The 20,146-nt window shown below is 39.7% G+C and overlaps 1 protein-coding gene across 5 annotated transcripts in view; it reads right to left on the bottom strand.

The window, feature by feature from the left end:
* Window positions 1-6,188: 6,188 nt before the first annotated feature.
* Window positions 6,189-20,146, bottom strand: part of ptprma (protein tyrosine phosphatase receptor type Ma) — a 308,366-nt gene continuing 294,408 nt past the window's right edge. For all 5 annotated transcript variants that reach the window (XM_062991238.1, XM_062991237.1, XM_062991236.1 and 2 more), the window contains 6 exons: window positions 19,867-20,040; window positions 18,286-18,417; window positions 13,733-13,858; window positions 13,041-13,204; window positions 7,983-8,118; window positions 6,189-7,203 (listed from right to left, as the gene is read on the bottom strand). In XM_062991238.1, coding sequence (XP_062847308.1) covers window positions 7,150-7,203; window positions 7,983-8,118; window positions 13,041-13,204; window positions 13,733-13,858; window positions 18,286-18,417; window positions 19,867-20,040 — 786 coding nt within the window. In that variant the 3' untranslated portion in view covers window positions 6,189-7,149. The remainder of the gene's footprint in view (window positions 7,204-7,982; window positions 8,119-13,040; window positions 13,205-13,732; window positions 13,859-18,285; window positions 18,418-19,866; window positions 20,041-20,146) is intronic.

Here is a 20,146-nt window from a genome sequence, read left to right on the forward strand (position 1 = left end):
GGTCGCTTATAATTAACCAATTAACCAGAGGCTACCAAGAATCACTGGGCACAAGGTGTGCACACAGTGACTGTGGTGTGTTCTTGGGGAAGGAGGGGCAGTGAGAGCTGGTGAGGTTTAAACTAAGGCCATGGCTCATAGTAAAGAGCTCAGTGACTATCTTTTAAAGCGAGTTGATTCAATATCTGGCCTGCTAGAGCCAGAGATGGGGACTCAAGCCGCATGTAAGTCACACACACACATATATATATATACCGCAACGCACGCAATGGGTAAATGTTCCAGCCAGCTTCCAGCGTAGTGATGAAGCGTCGCTCATTACTTTAAATGGTGGAATACCCTACATAGTGCACTTCACAGTAACAGATAATGTGAATGGAACGCTCCTACAGAACTGGCGCTAATGATTGAAAAAAATGCTTTCTGAACCAATCAGACCTTCTGATTTAAATTGTTAGTAAGAAATGCTGTTATTTGCATGTATTTACTTTGCAGCATCTCACAGATGATGTGTCAATGAAGCGCTTGATTGGCTTTCTAACGAGTTCGTGTTTTACTTCACAACCGGGAAAAGTTTGCAGGTTTTTAATTATAAGCACATTTACAAAATAACGGATTATTTTTCTAATGGGACAACACACAGTTATAAATTTAATAGCATCTGGAAGAACATAAGCTAAGGTAAGCAGTATTATGGATTTTTTTTGCTGTGTTTGGGATTTTGGCCGCTGTGCTGTGATTTGCAATGAAAACAAAACGTCAGTTTAAGCTTTTAACTACCGGTACCTAGGAAAGTAAAGGCACTAAGTAAAATGGCAAAATACAGTCGCTAATCTGTTGTTGTTTTTATCTGAACTTACATATTATTTGTTTATTTCTACGCTACATTTCCAATATATGTTTTGTGTATATTATATTGACTTGTGACTTGACTCAGACTCTAGCCTAAAGACTCGTGACTCGACTTGGACTTCGTATCTCTGGCTAGAGCTGAAAACAGTATGGACTGTGAAAAATGTTTTACATTATGTGATTACATTAGGACAGGCAAGATGAACAGCTACTGACAAACTGGCTTTGTGTCTTAAAACCACTTGTGCTCAGACCTAAAATAAAAACCTAAGCACCCCCTCTTGATCTTGGATGTCATTCTGGGTGACAAAAAAGAGATATCTGTTTATAGACAGCTCATCTAAGAATTTTGGACAGAAAAGAGAGGCGTGATACTGGTATGTAGCTGTGTATTTATTTGGTGTCTATTGTGAGTTTCATAATTAGGGAGATAAACTGTACCTTCTTAAAAGCTGGTGAGACAGTGCCAGAGGTAAAAGAGTTGTTTACTAAAGCTCTAGTGGCTGAACAGATATGAGATAATGCAGTCATTTTGTAACATCTAGAGAAATGTCAAAAAAAAATTGTCCAAAATAATGTGCATGGATTGTGATGTTATGTTAGTGTGTTGGGTGTCCACTTATGTAGTCCTATCGTGTAAAATTCCAATGCCCACTTATGCCAAGTTCACACTTCACGACTTTCCAAGTCGTCAGGTCGCTGTACAGTTCACACTACACGACTTTCTGATTTGTCAGGTCGCTGTACAGTTCACACTACACAACTGAATCTCCTGCACTCAGGAGTCTTTCAGTCGGTGTATATTTCACACTACACGACTGATCGGCGATGGGGGGTTTCACACTACACGATCCATCACCAACTGGAATCACAGGTGAGCTTCTCTGCTCTCCCTTTTTTTCTTTCTTTCTTTCTTTTTTTTTTTTTTACAAAAACACACGTGAGAAGTGATGAGAAGTTTAATGATACCACGTCCAAAAAAATGAACGTCAACAAGTAGCGAGAGATCAAAGGGTTTGTGCGCTGATGTGCAGCGTAATATCAAGGAGGAAAAATAAATGAATCTGAGTGGATTTGGCAACACGAACAGTATATGGCTTGTTCTGTAGTAAGTTTTGCAATGCAGCGTGGGTATTATGTTTTGTAGAGGACGATTAAATCAGAAATACTGTAAAACGTGTGTGTGCCGGTGTATCCTGATATAAACTATATCCTCTCCTGCATTTCCCCTCACGCTGTATCCTGTGTTCTCATTGGCTGTTCGACATGTCACTCATTCCCAGTCGCACATCTGAGATCAGATATCTGGCGTGCTAGAAAACTCAATCCAGTCGCCGAGCGCTCGGCGAGCCGGTCGGGTCGAGTTGTTGGATAGTTCACACTTAGCGACTGAGAGCCGAGTTTTGATCGCCGAGCGAACGCTGAGTTGCTCCCGACCCGGAAAATCAATCGCCGTCCAGTCGCCGAGCGAAAATCAGGGCAAAAATCGTGTAGTGTGAACCAGGCATAACAATGTGGGGAGAGGGTTAACACAAGAAGTATGCTGGTCTCTTCTGCCATCTACTGGATATCCATCGTACACGTTGTTTTTAACCACCTTGATTGTATTTTGTGAGTTTATAGAATATTCAAGTTACACTGTTTCGAAATATTCCAAAAGAATTGGTAACAGGTGAGGGATTCAAAGCTAAGTGACACCAAATGTCATGAGATAATTGTCAATTAGTTAAAAAAGAACATTTCTCAATGCAAGATTGCAAATTATTTAGGCTTTACACCATCTACTGTACTTAAGATTCAGGAAATAAAAAAATCTCTGTCAGTGATGTGCAATTCCAGAAACTACTGTTAAATGTGCATGACTCTTTTATTTTAAAGTGCATATTTTAGCATTTCTATGTTTAATTATACCTAAATCGGCTTATGGCTAATCATAGTTCTTTGTGATGTTAAACTAGGTGTGCTAAACAGTTAAGCAGTGTTTGTTTGTTTATTAGGATTTTAACGTCATGTTTTACACTTTGGTTACATTCATGACAGGAACAGTAGTTACTCATTACACAAGATTCATCAGTTCACAAGGTTATATCAAACACAGTCGTGGACAATTTAGTATCTCCAATTCACCTCACTTGCATGTCTTTGGACTGTGGAAAGAAACCGGAGCACCCAGAGTGAACCCACACAGACACGGGGAGAACATACAAACAAACTCCACACAGAAAGGACCCGGACCGCCCCACCTGGGGATCGAACCCAGGACCTTCTTGCTGTGAGGCGACAGTGCTACCCACTTAGCCACCGTGCCGGCCCAGTTAAGCAGTGAAATGTGCACTGAGGGTGATAGAATTACTTTTGAGGACTGTGTTTACACCAAATCTAAGATAATTATTTCACTAAAATGGCTTCATCTTCAGAATAATCCTGAGATCAATTTAAATAGATAGATTTGTTTGTACAGTTGTCTGAGGTATTTAGAAAAAATGGTCATGCTTGTTTCTTTATCCTTGTTTAATTATCCTTGTTTAATTCATCTTTTCTGATGGCAGAAAATAAATAGAACTATTTATATACAATCTGGAGTCTGTATTTGAGTCCTTAATACAAAAATATAGACATGCTGGAACAGAAAAGAGCCTTCCCTAGCTGCTGCTGCTGCACACACACACACACACCCACACAATTTACAGTGGCAGTTGTTTGCTATGACAAAATAAATGTTACATTATACATTACTTATTTTTCATCAATATAATATGATTAGCTAGATGTAATATATTACGTTAAATTGCTAAATTTTTCTAGAATGCAGAGCAAAACGTAACAGCCATATCTGCAACCAGCAATCAAGTAAACTGCATCAAAATGAGGTCATTTTACACACGTACCTGTACAGAGCCCACCTGCTGTGTAGATCAAGGTGAAAGTGTTTCTATTTATTACAGATTTGAAAGCTCCTCTGTTGGCAAACCTGATTTTCTCTTGAAACTGTGATGCTGGGCTTAATCCGGTTTTCTGCTGGTGTATGATGGCAGCACATGTTGTCTTTCTGGGAACTCAGCTGGTGTCGGGGTGAACCGCCCTGGATGATGGAGGCACCCAGGAGCCAGCGTGAAGGCCCTTTTCTAAAGCAGGCCCCACGTTTGGACCCACGCTTGGAACCTGCTGTGCCAGTAGTGCATGTCCGTCTTCGACCAGTTCTGAGTTTCCTTTCTTTTGTCTTTTTTTCAAGAAATGGGTTGTCACAGGTACTCTGAGCAGCTTCTAATTTCTGCTCTATCCCTTTTCTATCTACTTTCTCTGTTGCGGACTGCGGATGTTTTGTGTCTTTCATTTGTTCGTTTATTTCTGTTGTTTTTACAACCCCTTTATTTTCTCATTATTTTTGTTACTGTACTGTGGTTAAGCATCCTGCAAATTGAATCAGTTTTCAGTTCTTGCATGTGTGGGGCTACACCTGGGGCCTCATTACACATATGTATGACCTTGTGAACTGATGAAACTTGTGTGAAGATAAACTACCGTTTCCTGTCATGAATATAACCAAAAGTGTAAAACATGACGTTAAAATCCTAATAAACAAACAAACAAACAAACAAACAAACACATATGTATATTGGGATATAATGCAGCAATTACTTAGATTATATTTGGTGATTTAAAGTAAATAGTACATGCATTAGGCAGGCACAGTAGCACAGTGGGTAGAGTGGGTGCAGCACAGCAACAGAGCAACCTGAATTTGATTCTCATTTCCTTTTACTGTCTGTCAGGAGTTTTGCATGTCCTCTCTCTGTCTGTGTAGGTTTCCAATGTGTATTCCATTTCTCTGGTCCACCCAGAAAGATGCAAAAGGTAAACTGGCTGCTCTAAGTTGCCTCTGGATATGAATAAGTGAGTTAATGTGTGAATTTTGGTCTGAGATGAATTGGCTCCCTGTCCAGGGTGTATTCCTGCATTGTGCCCAATGTTTCTGTGTGGTGCCTGATCCACCATGAACCCCACCAAAATCCTGATAAAAATAAGAAAATATATGTCCCCATCCTAAAGTATGTATTTGTTTAATAGTGGGTTGGGTTGTTGAGCTAAATAATGGCAAAAATAAAGTGCCAAAACGTTTGCTGACTCAAGTAATCCTTTGGCATCTTCTAAACAAATTTACATTCATGGCATTTAGAAGACACTTTTATCCACAACAACATACAATTTTAAACAAGTACAATGCAAGCAATTGAACGTTAAGGGCCTTTCAGGGGCTCAACAATGGCAGCTTGTTCCAGTACCTTAACCAATAAGCTAACACAGCCCTAAAATACAGAAAATATGGAAAATGTGGAGGTATCTTTTCCATTGCTCAGGGGACCAAGTTTTGTGCTCTTTAAACCAAGTAACATATCTTTGTGTACTAGAAAAATTAAATATTTCTAAATGGCAGCCCTGCCATAAATTTTAGATTTGTACCTTCTTATTACTGATACAGCAGTGAGTTTGTAGACGCTAAAAAAAACACTAATTCCAGATTTTGTAACCGATGCACCTTCAGTTAAAGGGTCCATTGTTTGGCTTATTTGAAACTCTGTTAGTTGCCTAATCCAAGAGCTTATTACCAGAGCTTTTTCCTAGCTGATAAATGCTGTTGATTAACAAACAATCTAACTCATCTCAGTCATGATTAGGTAGCTTAAAAAACAAGCCTTTTTTCCAAGTATGCTTTTTTTTTTTCTTATCCACCACCTGCAGATTTATGCAAAAGTTTAAACACCCCTGGTCAAATGGAAACCATTCATCAACATTTGCCAAAAATTTTTTTCCTTTTTTTCGTAGAGTAAGTGTTAAACTAGTGTTTAACCTTTTGTGCAGGGCTGCAATAGTTTATAGTAATAATTTTCAGCTCTCTTGTAAACATTGTTATTGTAATGTTTAATAGTTCTAAATTAATTTGCAGCTGATGCCTGGAGTAAATTAGGTGACAGTTCCTTTTAAAGAAAGCAAAAACTTTTTTTTTCACTTGCATATTATTTAAATTATGAAAGACAGAAATTAGGATATTTTGTTTATGTAAGTTATTTAACTGCTGTATCTTTATTTCAAATACTGTACACATAAAATTTGATTTCAGATATTTCAGACTTTTAATTTATTGTAACTGACTAACCCAACTTTCTTTGTGAGGTCTAACCAGTGGTTTGTAGATCATTCTGGTAAATTCTGCATTTTGTGTTTGTTTACCTGATCTGTTAACTAGTTTCTACAATTTAAACCCAATGAGAAAAATTTTGTATATAACCATCCCAAAAAACAAAACATAAAACCCCCCAAAAAGGACAATAGCTCAGTATAGATATGTATGTATTTGCAAGTTCAGTTTTTCCATAGAAGATAAATAAAAAGCTAACATTACATCCTGGTCACCATTATTATGCCAAGCCTGATGAAAGAATAAAAAATAATAATGACCAAATAAAACATGATTGTCACTCAATGTGCTTCACAAAAATTATTTAAATGAATAAATAATCTGCCAACCTTCAAGTATTTACATTATTAACAAATGATCACATATATAAGCTTTGGATTTTTTCACGTAATGTTTAGCTTGTTTGTGGATCGCTTTAGCTTTTAACACAACAACATTTTGCAAGCAATCACAATAATGTCAATGCAACATTTAGGATCTGGGCTTTTAATGCCAATTCTAAATGTCATTCTGCCCCCTTCTTTTAAAAAATAGAAATAAAAAAATCAAATAAAAAAGCAGTATTAAAAAAACACATCCACATGAGTCAATATCGCATTCTTCACAAAAATAGATATGACAGATATCATCCAACAATGACTAAAAAAAAGCAGGACACAAGAGCCACAGGCAACAGGGGGCGCAAGAGAAAACAACTAAAGCACTAAAACAAACAGCAGTGGTGTGACATGGACAGCTGAGTAAAGTACATCAATGTGTCTGTAGAAGAGAAACTGTATCACATGACCGCATGTGATCTGTGCACCTGGCGCTGAAATGTACATACAGAGGGCAGATGGGTTAGGAAAGGTACAGGATCAGAGTTCAAAGTTCTATGGACAGTTCAGTTGGACAGTGCAAGCATCCGGTCCTCTGGTTCGATCCTGAAGACAGTAATCTCACCAAATTTATCCAACATCACGGCCAAAGCAGTCCAAGCAGCGCGCCTCTTTGTACTTCCAGTCCAGCACTTCAACGTTCATGTGTAATAAAGTCTCTACTCAAGTGACACATGGTCATGGGAAAAGGGGGGGAGGAAGGGGACCACCACTTCTGAAAATTTAGCCGGAATTCAAGTACTCCAGTGCCACCTCATAACAGAATTTATACTGATCCTAAAAAGAAAAAACACAAAATTAATAACCAACATCTCAAACATACATTTATTTACACAATGAGTCTAAAATCATATTAAAGTTAATTTACAATATGAGTTCAGTAAATCTGATTGTGGATTTATAAATAACCAGCCATTGCAATAATTCTGTTTCATAATAATAATAATAAGTTTAATTTATGTAGCGCAAAACAAGAAGAAGTGGAGAAGAAAACTAAGAAGAAACTAAGACTTGGAAGAAGAAAAATAGTGAGCAGTAAAGAGAAAAGTTTTAAGTTAAGCTTCAAATAAAGAGATTGTAGGAGAGAGTTTCAAAGTTTGAAAGCTGTAGCACTGAAAGACTGGCCACCCACTGACATGGGTCTTGTACAGCAAACTGGCAGAAGTCCAGTGCTAGAAGATCTGGGAGAGTAAGAAGAACAGTAAGGATGAAGGAGCTCCCCAAGATATATAGGAACGAGAACATAAAGGGCTTTAAAAGTAAGCAGGATGAGTTTATACTTGATGTAAGAGGATACTGGTAACCAGTGAAGCTGATAGAGCATTTGAGTGTTGTTTGCAGAGCACTTAGTAAAAATAAGAACTAGGGCTGCAAAATTCTAAATAAACTGGGAGTTGCATTAACCCAAGCAACTCACCAATGAAGACATTTACCAGCATTTCAGCATCATCGCTGAAGGGTGGTGGTGAGCAACCAAACCTGATTTACCCAAGAATCATTCTAGATCTTAGTTATGCCAAAAATTTCTCTTAGATTAAGTTTGTTAATGTGCTTACCAGTAGGTCCACCATGTTGGGCTTGTTGTTTCTTAGTGTTTTGACAGCGTGGAACACGTCTACAGAGCGCTGATGCCTAAGCATCTCACACACAATACTGATTGCACAGAAAGTCCCACTCCGTCCACCTCCATTGCTGAAGAGAAAAAGAGAGAGTGAGAAGATCACATTTGTAAAAAAAAAAACCAAATAAATAAAATTAAAACATATTGATTAGGATTATTTCAATATAATAGCAGCTTAGTGACACAGTGGGTAGGGCTGTCGTCTCACAGCAACAAGGGCTGGGTTTGATTCCCTGGCCAGGTGCCCAGTGTCCTTTCTATGTGGAAGCTGCATGTTCTCCCTGTGTCTGCATGGATTTTCTCCCACAAGTGCAAACACATGCAGTCAGGCCAACTGGACCTACTAAAAATTTTGAGTGTGTGGCCCTGTGATGGACTGGCGACGTGTCCGGTGTGTTTCCTGCCTTTCACACAATGAATCAGACCCACTGCGACCCTGACCAGGAGAGAGCGTTGGTAGAACAAACAAAGTGTAGTGTCTGTTGTTCGTGTATTACCTCAGTGTTAATGCTGGGATGTGAATAATGCTCCAACTACAAAATATAAAGCCAACAAGCGTGCTGTGATCAGGAAGCGTCTACTGATAAAAGAGTATGAAAAAAATAGCTATAGTCTCTAACACCTACCAGTTCTGAAAGGGTATGTGTAAAGAGGCCAGTAAGTTTAAACAGTATTTAAAATTCCCAACAGCACTGCTGCACCTGATACACTCATACTGGAACAACACACACTACCATGTCATTGCCATGTTATTGTCATTGCTGTGCTGATAATAGTCCACTATTCAAACATTATCTGATCAATGTTAGTCCCTTGTCATTGACAAATGGGGTATGGAGGAGTGTCACAATGTACAAAGCAACAGAGGGGCTACATTCAGTAATTGTATACCCAGAAAGTTTATTTATATGGTAGGTGTTGCTTATAAAATAATCAATAAATGTGCCACATAAGTGTACCTAATAAATTGCTCAGTGAGTGTGTATGGAAAATGCAATTATTAAAAAGCTCCAATGCAGACAAATCAGAAAAATCAGTTTCAGGTGACTTGTTTTGCTTTGAAATTAAAATATCTGCACTTAGTTTCAAATGAAGCCTAACAAGAGAAACAATTAGGTTTCTTTTAGATTGAAGCTAATCAGTATATTACTGTTGTGTGTGTGCAATTTGGAAAGTCTCACAAGCATTTAGTAGAATACAAATTCTGTCTGCTTTGGGTATGCTCAAATAAATCCACACAGCAGTCGATTCCCTAGTGCACTGTCTGAGGTATAAAAAACAGCACTTTTTTTGTTCCATTATACACAAACCAGTTAAGCTGCCAGCTGCTGGTTTAATCTGAACCCTATTTTGTGTTCTACACATGGGTGCATCCAAAATATTTACATTCAATAACAGATTTAAAACATAAGGGTGCAAACCTGGAACACACACAGACAGGAAAATTTTAGAATAATCTTCCCATCATGTTTTTGAGAGGGGAACTGGACTATTAGAAAAACATGCCAGACTCCATACAAAGAACAACCTGGGGTGAGGATCTAACCTAGGTTTCTGAAGCTCTGTGACACCACCTAATGTTAATAAAATGTGTTCTAAAAGTTGTAATATTCAACTATTCATAAAATAAATAAAAGAATCGTAGAAGAATGTTCAATTGCATCCCTGAAGTTGCACAAAAACCAAGAAGGGCAGAGGCATATGACAACAACACCCAATACATACATCTTTTTATGTGTTCCCGAAGTGTGAAGATATTTATACTCATATATCTTTATTTCTCTTTATATGACTATCTAAGCACTATATTTATGCACTGTTATATTTTTGAAAATTGAATGTGTTACTTGTTACTTTTATTATTGTTTATTACGTCATCCCTCACTCAGTATAAGATGCATAGACTCTAAATCATGGTCATTCATTTACTGGACAATGCCCTTTTCATTGGTCTTCTTTCCAAAATCTCAGCTCGACTACAGTACATTCAAAACTCAGCAGCTAGGGTACGTATTAGCACCAAAATATGTTATCACACCACCCCCAGTCTGTGCTAGTTTTACTGATTACTGATCACAGGGGCGGCATGGTGGCTAAGTGGGTAGCACTGTCGCCTCACTGCAAGAAGGTCCTGGGTTCGATCCCCAGGTGGGGCGGTCTGGGTCCTTTCTGTGTGGAGTTTGCATGTTCTCCCCGTGTCTGCGTGGGTTTACTCCGGGTGCTCCGGTTTCCTCCCACAGTCCAAAAACATGCAAGTGAGGTGAATTGGAGACACTAAATTGTCCATGACTGTGTTCGATATAACCTTGTGAACTGAAGAACCTTGTGTGAAGATAAACTACCGTTCCTGTCATGAATGTAATCAAAAAAGTGTAAAACATGACATTAAAATCCTAATAAACAAACAAACAAACTGATCACAGCCTACATTCAATACAAAATACTACTTCTCACCTACACATCTCTTCTTAATCTTGCCTCTCATTCCATGTCTAAATTTCTTTATCCCAACACCACGGGATGTACACTTAGATCTTCCGTACCAATGTGTGTCATCATCACAACATTTAAGTCATTCGAAATGAGTTCGAAACATCGCACCCAGTTCTGTGATCCTAATTCTGTTTTGGTGTATGGTGATTTTTTTTTTTCCTTAAAAATGTTGGTCATATGTACATACTAGGTGCTTAGGTGACACAACAGTAAATTAGCCCACTACTGCTGAGATCTAGGTTTTAAATCCACAGCTGTGCTATTGGTATAGTTGGCGCCTACATACAGACATGACTGGCTGTGTCTGAGGAATGGGGGTGGCCGAGGCCCGGCGATGGTCCTGTCCAGCAATAGGAAGGAAGCCGGACCCACCAGAACCAGATTGGAGGTAAAACATAAAAATGAAATAAAAAAGTCTTCCAACAATTAAGTTTAAAGTGTCCTCGATCTTGGGAGATACTGTACCTGAATTAAAAACATTACTTATATTATTATTATTATTATAAGCAGATAATGTGAAATAGGGTTTTATGGTTGGTTTTATTAGAGGTATTTTTGATTCCTCTGAAATGTAAGCTCTCCCTGCGCTCTTGCCTCTAGGTGGTGCTCTTCTCCCTCTGATCACCAACTGTTGTGCAAGGCCTTAACAGAGCAGACATGAAGCGAGCCAAGTTCCTCAATGGAGCTGTTTCCTATTATGTGCCACAGCCCAAGTTTCCATGCTTTTAAAGTTCTAAATAGTCATTCTGGCTTCCAACAGACATTACAGTTTAGCCTAAACAGTCTCTTCTAACCCTCTTCTCTTCACCTTAATGACCATAAAGTGTTGTTTTAAACTGGTCTTACAGAAAATGTCAGGGCCAGCAATCCTGATTAGACCAAAAACATTAGCATTCTAATCACCTGCAGCTTTGCAGATGGTAAACTGCACCGTGTGGGCAATAACATTTTATGTTAGTAATGTCAGAACAGCCTCTGCTGTCTGACTGTTGGAGAAAAACTATGAGAAAGTGTGCATGCTTGTTGTGTGATGGGGCTGTAGGATTGGAACTGGGCCGGGAATTTAATGAAAGTCACATGGATCTGCTGTTCGTGGTGACTTGCTGGATGGGATGGGAATAGCGGCCTGGTCTCGGGAGTGCTGGGCCAGATTAGCTCCACATCAGCACAGTCCACACACTCTCTCTTAAGCACACTGATCTATCTCATTTACTACCCAGGCAGGGCCTCGGGGAAGCAAGACGCCCCTAAATCCCACAGCCATCCCATTCCCCCTAAAATGGGAGCAGAGATAAGGTAAAGGTGTGATTGCACAGACACACGAAGGCTAGCAGGAGAGCTTTGAGCTAAACCTGGAGAATGAGTTTAATTTGAATTTATATAGTATTTCAACCACATGAGCTTAATATAATGCTGCCTTTTCTATACGTGGATATGCAGCAGGCAGGTTATGGAATAATTATTAATTAAAGGGGCTTGTTCTTTTACATTATGTTAGCTGAAATGCAGCATCCAAACCTAAAAGTATTCATCTATAAGACATATTGTCTTTTTCCAGGCTGTTACTAACCAGCTGCCTTGGGCCTATACTACACTGAGTTAATGACCATTTAGCTAATTGTCTAGTGAAAAATGTAACCACAGCTCTATTTATTAAGTGCTCTAAATAATTAAACAGCCATGCTTCTTCCATGTCTGAACTCAAAATACAGGCCAGGGGTCAAATAGGCCTTGGCTTTAGTCAGGTAGCCTTCGACAGCATTCTATTCTATAGCATTAATCTGTTTCGTAGAGGATTTGGCTGGCTTGTGTTAGAAACAGGCTAACACAGTCACCCAAAACACAGATATGTAGGAGGAATAATAAATCTCACATAGGTTAATTAGTAGCACCAGTTCTAGCACCAGTGCATTAAAACCTGCCCCAGTCAAAAATGTGACCATCATGACATCACCAGCCCATGACTCACTAATTTCTGTTAATTTATTTATTTAGAATGTTTTACACACTTTGGTTACATTAATGACAGGAAACGGTAGTTTTATAATGACAGGAAACAAGATTTATTAGTTCAAACACAGTCATGGACAATTTTGTATCTCCAATTCACCTCACTCGCATGTCTTTGGACTGTGGGACGAAACCGAAGCTCCTGGAGGAAACCCACACAGACACAGGAAGAACATCTAAACTTCACACAGAAAGGACCAGAACCACTCTACCTGGGAACTGAACCCAGGACCTACTTGCTGTGAGTGCTACCCAACGAGCCACAGTGCTGCCCCATTTCTGTTCAAACATTTAGCAATGTCCTATTATTGATACCAGTCACTTAAAATCTGTTTTTTCCTATCTGTAAAATATAACTAATAAAACATTTACATTTATAGCATTCAGTAGACGCTTTGATCAACAGCAACTTCTATTTGTAATGAATACACAGGCTTATCCAATGGAAATAGGTGTGTGATGCAGAGAAAGAAAGAAAAAGGACACTTACAGACAGTGTACCACAGTGCGGCCCTCTCCTCCATCATACTCCTCCTGCCACTTGTCCACCTGTCTGATGAGTTTGAGAAAGGAGCGCTTGGACACCGGTGTGTCTCGGTACATGGGCCAGCCCAGGAACTGAAACTGCTGCACCATGCGATACCCATCCTGTGGCTGGCACAATGAAAAAAAGATCAACACTGTGTATAAATATGATTTGGCAGTGAGCTAAGTGCCAAATCTGCAAATCAATGTTACTGCCAATTGCAACAGACTAAACCAGAGCTAGATTGCAAATGTTGACTGTTAGCCATGAGAAGCTTAAAGAGAAATTTAATAAAATCAACAGAAACATGTTACTGCTGCCTAGCATATCAACACTGTCTATGACAATATGTGTGTACAATTGCTGAATTTGACTTTGTTAAGTAAAATATAGTAAAATATGTTAAAAAGACAAAGACAAAAATGTTTATTTATTTAATTATTGATGACATAATGCTTTATCCTCGGCAAGGTTGTGGTTGGTTCGGTGCCACCCAGAAAAACTGGGCAAGAATACACCCTGTCTAGTGGGTGTCCCCCCCCCCACACCTGCTGCACTGTACTGCCTTTAAAACTATAGTTCACAATACATGAAAGTACTACTGCGATTAAATGTAAGCCAACCACTATGTGTGAGTGTGTTTGTAGGTTATTTACCCGTGCAGCATTGTAGATGCGGAATATTCTACTAATAATATCCTCCTCTAAGTCAGCAGATACAAACTCCACCTGAATAGGTCCATGTCTGTGTACCCCATTCTCAGGCCAGTACTGTGGACACAACTACAAAAGAAAAATACACATACACCATTATATAACAATACCTACTGTAAATTAACTAGAACAAGGCAGTATGCATGTTTGGTTTGCTTATTTACTTTTGCTTTAGGGCTAAAGTTGCTAATAAGTGAGTAAAGTGTATAGCTGTCACAAAATCACTGAGAAACTGAATCATCATATTGCCTCGTTATCTGACTAATACCATTTGTACATGAACAGATGCCAAAACCCACCAGATTGCTGTATACATGTAAAATATACTAATAACAGTTTGCAAATGCATTTTAATTTAAATGACCAATTTAAACACATTTCTTTATCAACTTAGTCATTGGTGAGTCAAATTCTTAGTTATGAGCTTTAGTCATTGCCGTAGCCACCTTTGTGAACTAGCATCTGCTTCAAGCATCTGAGTCAAGAAATTCTTTAATTTGGGGCACAAGTGCCATCAATTAGCTGAAGAATTACTCAAGCTCTAAGATCAGTAGTAAAAATACTTTTATTTTGCATTCTTGTTAAATTTTATACAATGTTTTTCATTAAACATCATATAATCTACAAAACACTGCAAGTAAAAAGTTGAATCATTGCAAATGTACATGATTTTCAGAATTTCTTTGAATCTGGTATGGCTACATTTGTAATAGGTAAATGGATGTACAGGGGTTGGACAAAATAACTGAAACACCTGGTTTTAGACCACAATAATTTATTAGTATGGTGTAGGGCCTCCTTTTGCGGCCAATACAGCGTCAATTCGTCTTGGAAATGACATATACAAGTCCTGCACAGTGGTCAGAGGGATTTTAAGCCATTCTTCTTGCAGGATAGTGGCCAGGTCACTACGTGATGCTGGTGGAGGAAAACGTTTCCTGACTCGCTTCTCCAAAACACCCCAAAGTGGCTCAATAATGTTTAGATCTGGTGACTGTGCAGGCCATGGGAGATGTTCAACTTCACTTTCATGTTCATCAAACCAATCTTTCACCAGTCTTGCTGTGTGTATTGGTGCATTGTCATCCTGATACATGGCACCGCCATTGGATGCACATGGTCCTCCAGAATGGTTCGGTAGTCCTTGGCAGTGACGCGCCCATCTAGCACAAGTATTGGGCCAAGGGAATGCCATGATATGGCAGCCCAAACCATCACTGATCCACCCCCATGCTTCACTCTGGGCATGCAACAGTCTGGGTGGTACGCTTCTTTGGGGCTTCTCCACACCGTAACTTTCCCGGATGTGGGGAAATCAGTAAAGGTGGACTCATCAGAGAACAATACATGTTTCACATTGTCCACAGCCCAAGATTTGCGCTCCTTGCACCATTGAAACCGACGTTTGGCATTGGCACGAGTGACCAAAGGTTTGGCTATAGCAGCCCGGCCGTGTATATTGACCCTGTGAAGCTCCCGACGGACAGTTCTGGTGGAAACAGGAGAGTTGAGGTGCACATTTAATTCTGCCGTGATTTGGGCAGCTGTGGTTTTATGTTTTTTGGATACAATCCGGGTTAGCACCCGAACATCCCTTTCAGACAGCTTCCTCTTGCGTCCACAGTTAATCCTGTTGGATGTGGTTTGTCCTTCTTGGTGGTATGCTGACATTACCCTGGATACCGTGGCTCTTGATACATCACAAAGACTTGCTGTCTTGGTCACAGATGCGCCAGCAAGACGTGCACCAACAATTTGTCCTCTTTTGAACTCTGGTATGTCACCCATAATGTTGTGTGCATTGCAATATTTTGAGCAAAACTGTGCTCTTACCCTGCTAATTGAACCTTCACACTCTGCTCTTACTGGTGCAATGTGCAATTAATGAAGATTGGCCACCAGACTGGTCCAATTTAGCCATGAAACCTCCCACACTAAAATGACAGGTGTTTCAGTTATTTTGTCCAACCCCTGTACATATATAGATCAAATCCTCCAGTTTAAAGTGTTTTAACAAGAAATATAGGATTTCAGGAAATCTGATGTGTTTTTGTTACATGATCAGAGGTACCGACATGATCGATTTCACAAATGTGCTTACTTGATTTTCACTACAGCCAAACTCATAAACATACACAAAAAATCATGCTTTTCTTAAATAATCGAAGGTTGTGCAGATTATTTGTTTTGTATAGACTTTTGGCCTCCAATAACACCAAATTTTTCTGTGCACCATAGCCAAGGAGGGCCTCAGACCACCACACATCTCCTTTGACTTATGTGAAGCTAGATCAAATACACAGAGCCTCAGCACATACAGGTAACCATGCTACATGCTACCTCTTTATATTTGTTTGCAATCTGTGCTGGCACCTTAACCTTACAGCAGGGTCACTGTTGCGGTGGCAAGAAGGCGATTTCACATCCAGCCTATTCTCCCTCTGACATGGCCAGTTGTTTCTGTTGAGTGTCCGGCAGTTACACTGCTGAGCCATTCAAGCTCCATTTCAAGATAATTTAGAATAAGAAGGCCTTTATTTGACATATATACATATACACATGTACAGTACATATACAGTGCCATCAGAAAGTATTCACACCCCTTCACTTTTTCCACATTTTGTTTAGACCTCTGAGACCGGATTGTGTCAAGGCAAAAATCTGGGGAGAGATACAAAAAATTTTTGGCAGCAATGAAAGTCCCGAAAAGCACTGTGGTCTCCATTATTCGGAAATGGGAGAAGTTTGGAACCACCAGAACCCTCCCGGGCGGTTATAGCCTAGTGGTTAAGGTACTGGACTAGTAATCTAAAGGTCACTGGTTCAAGCCCCATCACTGCCAGGTTGCCACTGTTGGGCCCTTGAGCAAGGCCCTTAACCCTCAATTGCTTGGACAATATACTGTCACAGTACTGTAAGTTGCTTTGGATAAAAGCGTCTCCTAAATGCCAAAAATGTAAATGTAAATGTAGATCTGGCCGCCCGACCAAACTGAGTAATCGGGGAAGAAGGCCTTGGTCAGAGAGGTGACCAAGAACCCAATGGTCACTAAGGCAGAGCTCCAGTGTTCCCTTGTGGAGATAGGACAACCATCCAGTAGGTCAACCATTGCTAACACACTCCACCAATCAGGCCTTTATGGTAGAGTGGCCAGATGGAAGCCACTCCTCACTAAAAGGCACATGGCAGCCCACTTGGAGTTTGCCAAAAAGCACCTTAAGGATTCTCAGACCAGAGGAATCAAAATAGAACTTTTTGACCTGAACTACAAGCATCATGTCTGGAGAAAAACAGGCACTGCTCATCGCCTGGCTAACACCATCCCTACTGTCAAGCATGGTGATGGCAGCATCATGCTGTGGGAATGTTTTTCTGCGGCAGGAACTGGGCGACTAGTCCGCATAGAGGGTAAGATGACAGCAGCCAAATATAGAGAGATTCTTCAAGAAAACCTGCTCCAGAGTGCTCTGGAACTCAGACTAGGGCGACGATTCATCTTCCAACCTGACAATGACCCAAAGCACACAGCCAAGATAACAAAGGAGTGGCTTCAGGAGCAGTCTGTGAATGTCCTTGGGTGGCCCGGACTTGAATCCAATTGAACATCTCTGGAAAGACCTAAAAATGGCTGTCTACAGACACTGACCATCCAACCTGACTGAGCTTGAGAGGATCTGCAGAGAAGAATGGAAGAAAATGCCCCAAAACAGGTGTGCCAAGCTTGTACAGACATACCCAAGAAGACTTGAGGCTGTGATTGCTGCCAAAGGTGCTTCAACAAAATATTAAGCCATGGGTGTGAATACTTATGTAGCTATTATGTTTAAATGTTTACATTTTTAATAAATTTACAAAAATGTCTGAAAACATGTTTTCACTGTCATTATGGGCTATTTCATGTAGATTTTTTAAAAGAAAACTATACTCAATCGGTTTTCAAATATGTCTGTAATGTAACAAAATGTGGAAAAAGTAAAGGGGTGTGAATACTTTTTGATGGCACTGTACATATACACATGTACAGTACATATACAGTAAAATTATTTTTCTGCATATTTCAGCTTGTTTGGAAGCTGGGGTCAGAACGCAGGGTCAGCCATTGTACGGCACCCCTGGAGCAGACAGGGTTAAGGGCCTTGCTCAGGGACCCAACAAAAGCTGCATAGCAGCACCTGGATTTGAACTGACAATTTTCCAATTAAAAAACCCAAAGCTCTACCCACCAGGCTACCACTGTCCATAATTTAGACAACCTCTGGCTATAAGCCATAAGCTGTTAGCTATTTCAGCCTCACAAGTCTAGACTACAGTAGAAGAAGAAGCTGAAATTAGCTCAGATGGTGCAATTGTGAGTTGTGTGGGAGTTTTGACCTTTAATCCTGACTGTTCGTCCAGGGCCTTATGTTTCAACTTACAAACATGTTGTCTGTTGCAGTTATAAACATTAAATAGAAAAAAAAAGGATAAAGAAAGAATTCAAACAAAGCAAAACATACCTGAGCAGGGTCCACATCATTTAGCATTACTATAGATGTGCAGTGGTAGTCCAGCACTAGCCTCCAGAAGTCTTTTACAGTGTTGGGTAGTGGATGCTGGGTAACGATGAAAGCAGATGGTTGCTTGTAGCTCTGCAGAGCGAATCGGCGGAGAAACCAGACAAGAGGAAGCAATGAAGATAAAAGAAGAGAATTTGAATGAGAGATGGAGTCAGCACTTTTCACCAAAATTGCAGGACACACAGAATATGAACGTCTTTAGTTGACTAATTGATGTAAGAGGCCTTTCATTTCATTTTTGCTTGTTATTCACGTACTCTGTACTTCTACTACTGACATTTCCATTTGCTCTAATGAAAACAAATGTATTCTTACTGGCAGAACAGATTTTCCATGAATGCATCATAGAAAAGTGGTTTAAAGTGAAATAACAGACAGAGTTGTGAATTAATTTTTTCATTTGCATGAGAATGAAATGGATTAATTGCATCTGTTTTTTAATCATTTATGATAAGCACATATTTGTGCACACATACTAAGCAAAGAAGTTCCCATCTATCATGTCGCTTCCTCTGACTAATCTGCTTTTGCTCTCTGAAGAAAAAGTGATTATTATAAAGATGAATGTGCCATTTACAGTCCCGCATGGACACAAGTACTGCTGAATTGAGGAATCTTGTCTGTCCTGTGCACTCTGTCTCTGTCTTCATGTGTCTCACTTATTTTTCTTTTTTCCCACTAATTTTATCTGCACACCACAATGGCTTTCTTTTTGGTTAAAGGGTAAAACTGGAAAGCATATATTGCCTATACTGTATGTTTCTTGTTTACATAATTCCAAGCATGGCGACACGGTGGCTTAGTGGGTAGCGCTGGCGCCTCGCAACAAAAAAGTGCTGGACTTGATTCCAAGGTACAGCAATCTGGGTCCTTTCTGTGTGGAGTTTACATGTTCTCTCCGTGTCTATGTGGGTTTCCTCTGGGAGCTCCGGATTCCTCGCACAGTCCAAAGACATGCAGTCCGGTTAATCGTAGCTGTGACTGTGTGTGCATGTAAGTGTGTGTGTTGCCCTGTGAATTTCACTCATTGCGACCCTGACCAGGATAAAGCGGTGGTAAAACAGACAATCAATGAATGAATGAAAAATTCCAAGTATAATAAAAAGATTAAGGGACATATTAAAACTGTTTTTAAAAAGCATTGATGCCAACAGGTCAGCTGACTTTGCATTAAATTTGCACCAATAATTGAACGTTATGCTTCATTCATGACACCTAATAATTTGAGGTCAGGAGAAATGAAGGCTCACAGTAAGCTAGAAGTAAAATGCTCTTAAATAACTTAACCAACTATCATCTTGGTGCTCATGAAATACATAGTTTTTTTATTTCATTTTATTTTCATGTTTTACCATCACTTTCTCCTGCTCAGGGTCATGGTGGGTCCAGTTTTCCACCAGTTTTTACTATGGAGCAAAATAATCAATAGGCTTTTGCTATTGTTCTGTAGCTTTAACTACACATATTACAGAGTTAATATGGATCAAGCACTGGATAGCAAAGGTTTGTTTGTGTACGTACGTCCATTAAGGCAGCGTTGATGTAGTTGCTGCTCTCTCCATCAATTGTAATAAGAAAAGGCAGGCAGCGGTCGGGCGGCAGCACATCCATACACCGGTTCTTCTCATGATTTCGTGGCAGCAATGCAATGCTGCAGTCCTCCACACGTAGTGTCGGAGTTACCATGTTCAGAGTCTGTGCAAGAGGTACATTATTAACTAAATAACTGAGCAAGAGTGACTGATCATGATTTACAGTATTAACACAGTGACTGAGCAAGATCTACATTATTAAGACAGCA

Source organism: Trichomycterus rosablanca, chromosome 3, assembly GCF_030014385.1.
Source record: "Trichomycterus rosablanca isolate fTriRos1 chromosome 3, fTriRos1.hap1, whole genome shotgun sequence".
Classification (NCBI taxonomy): domain Eukaryota; kingdom Metazoa; phylum Chordata; class Actinopteri; order Siluriformes; family Trichomycteridae; genus Trichomycterus; species Trichomycterus rosablanca.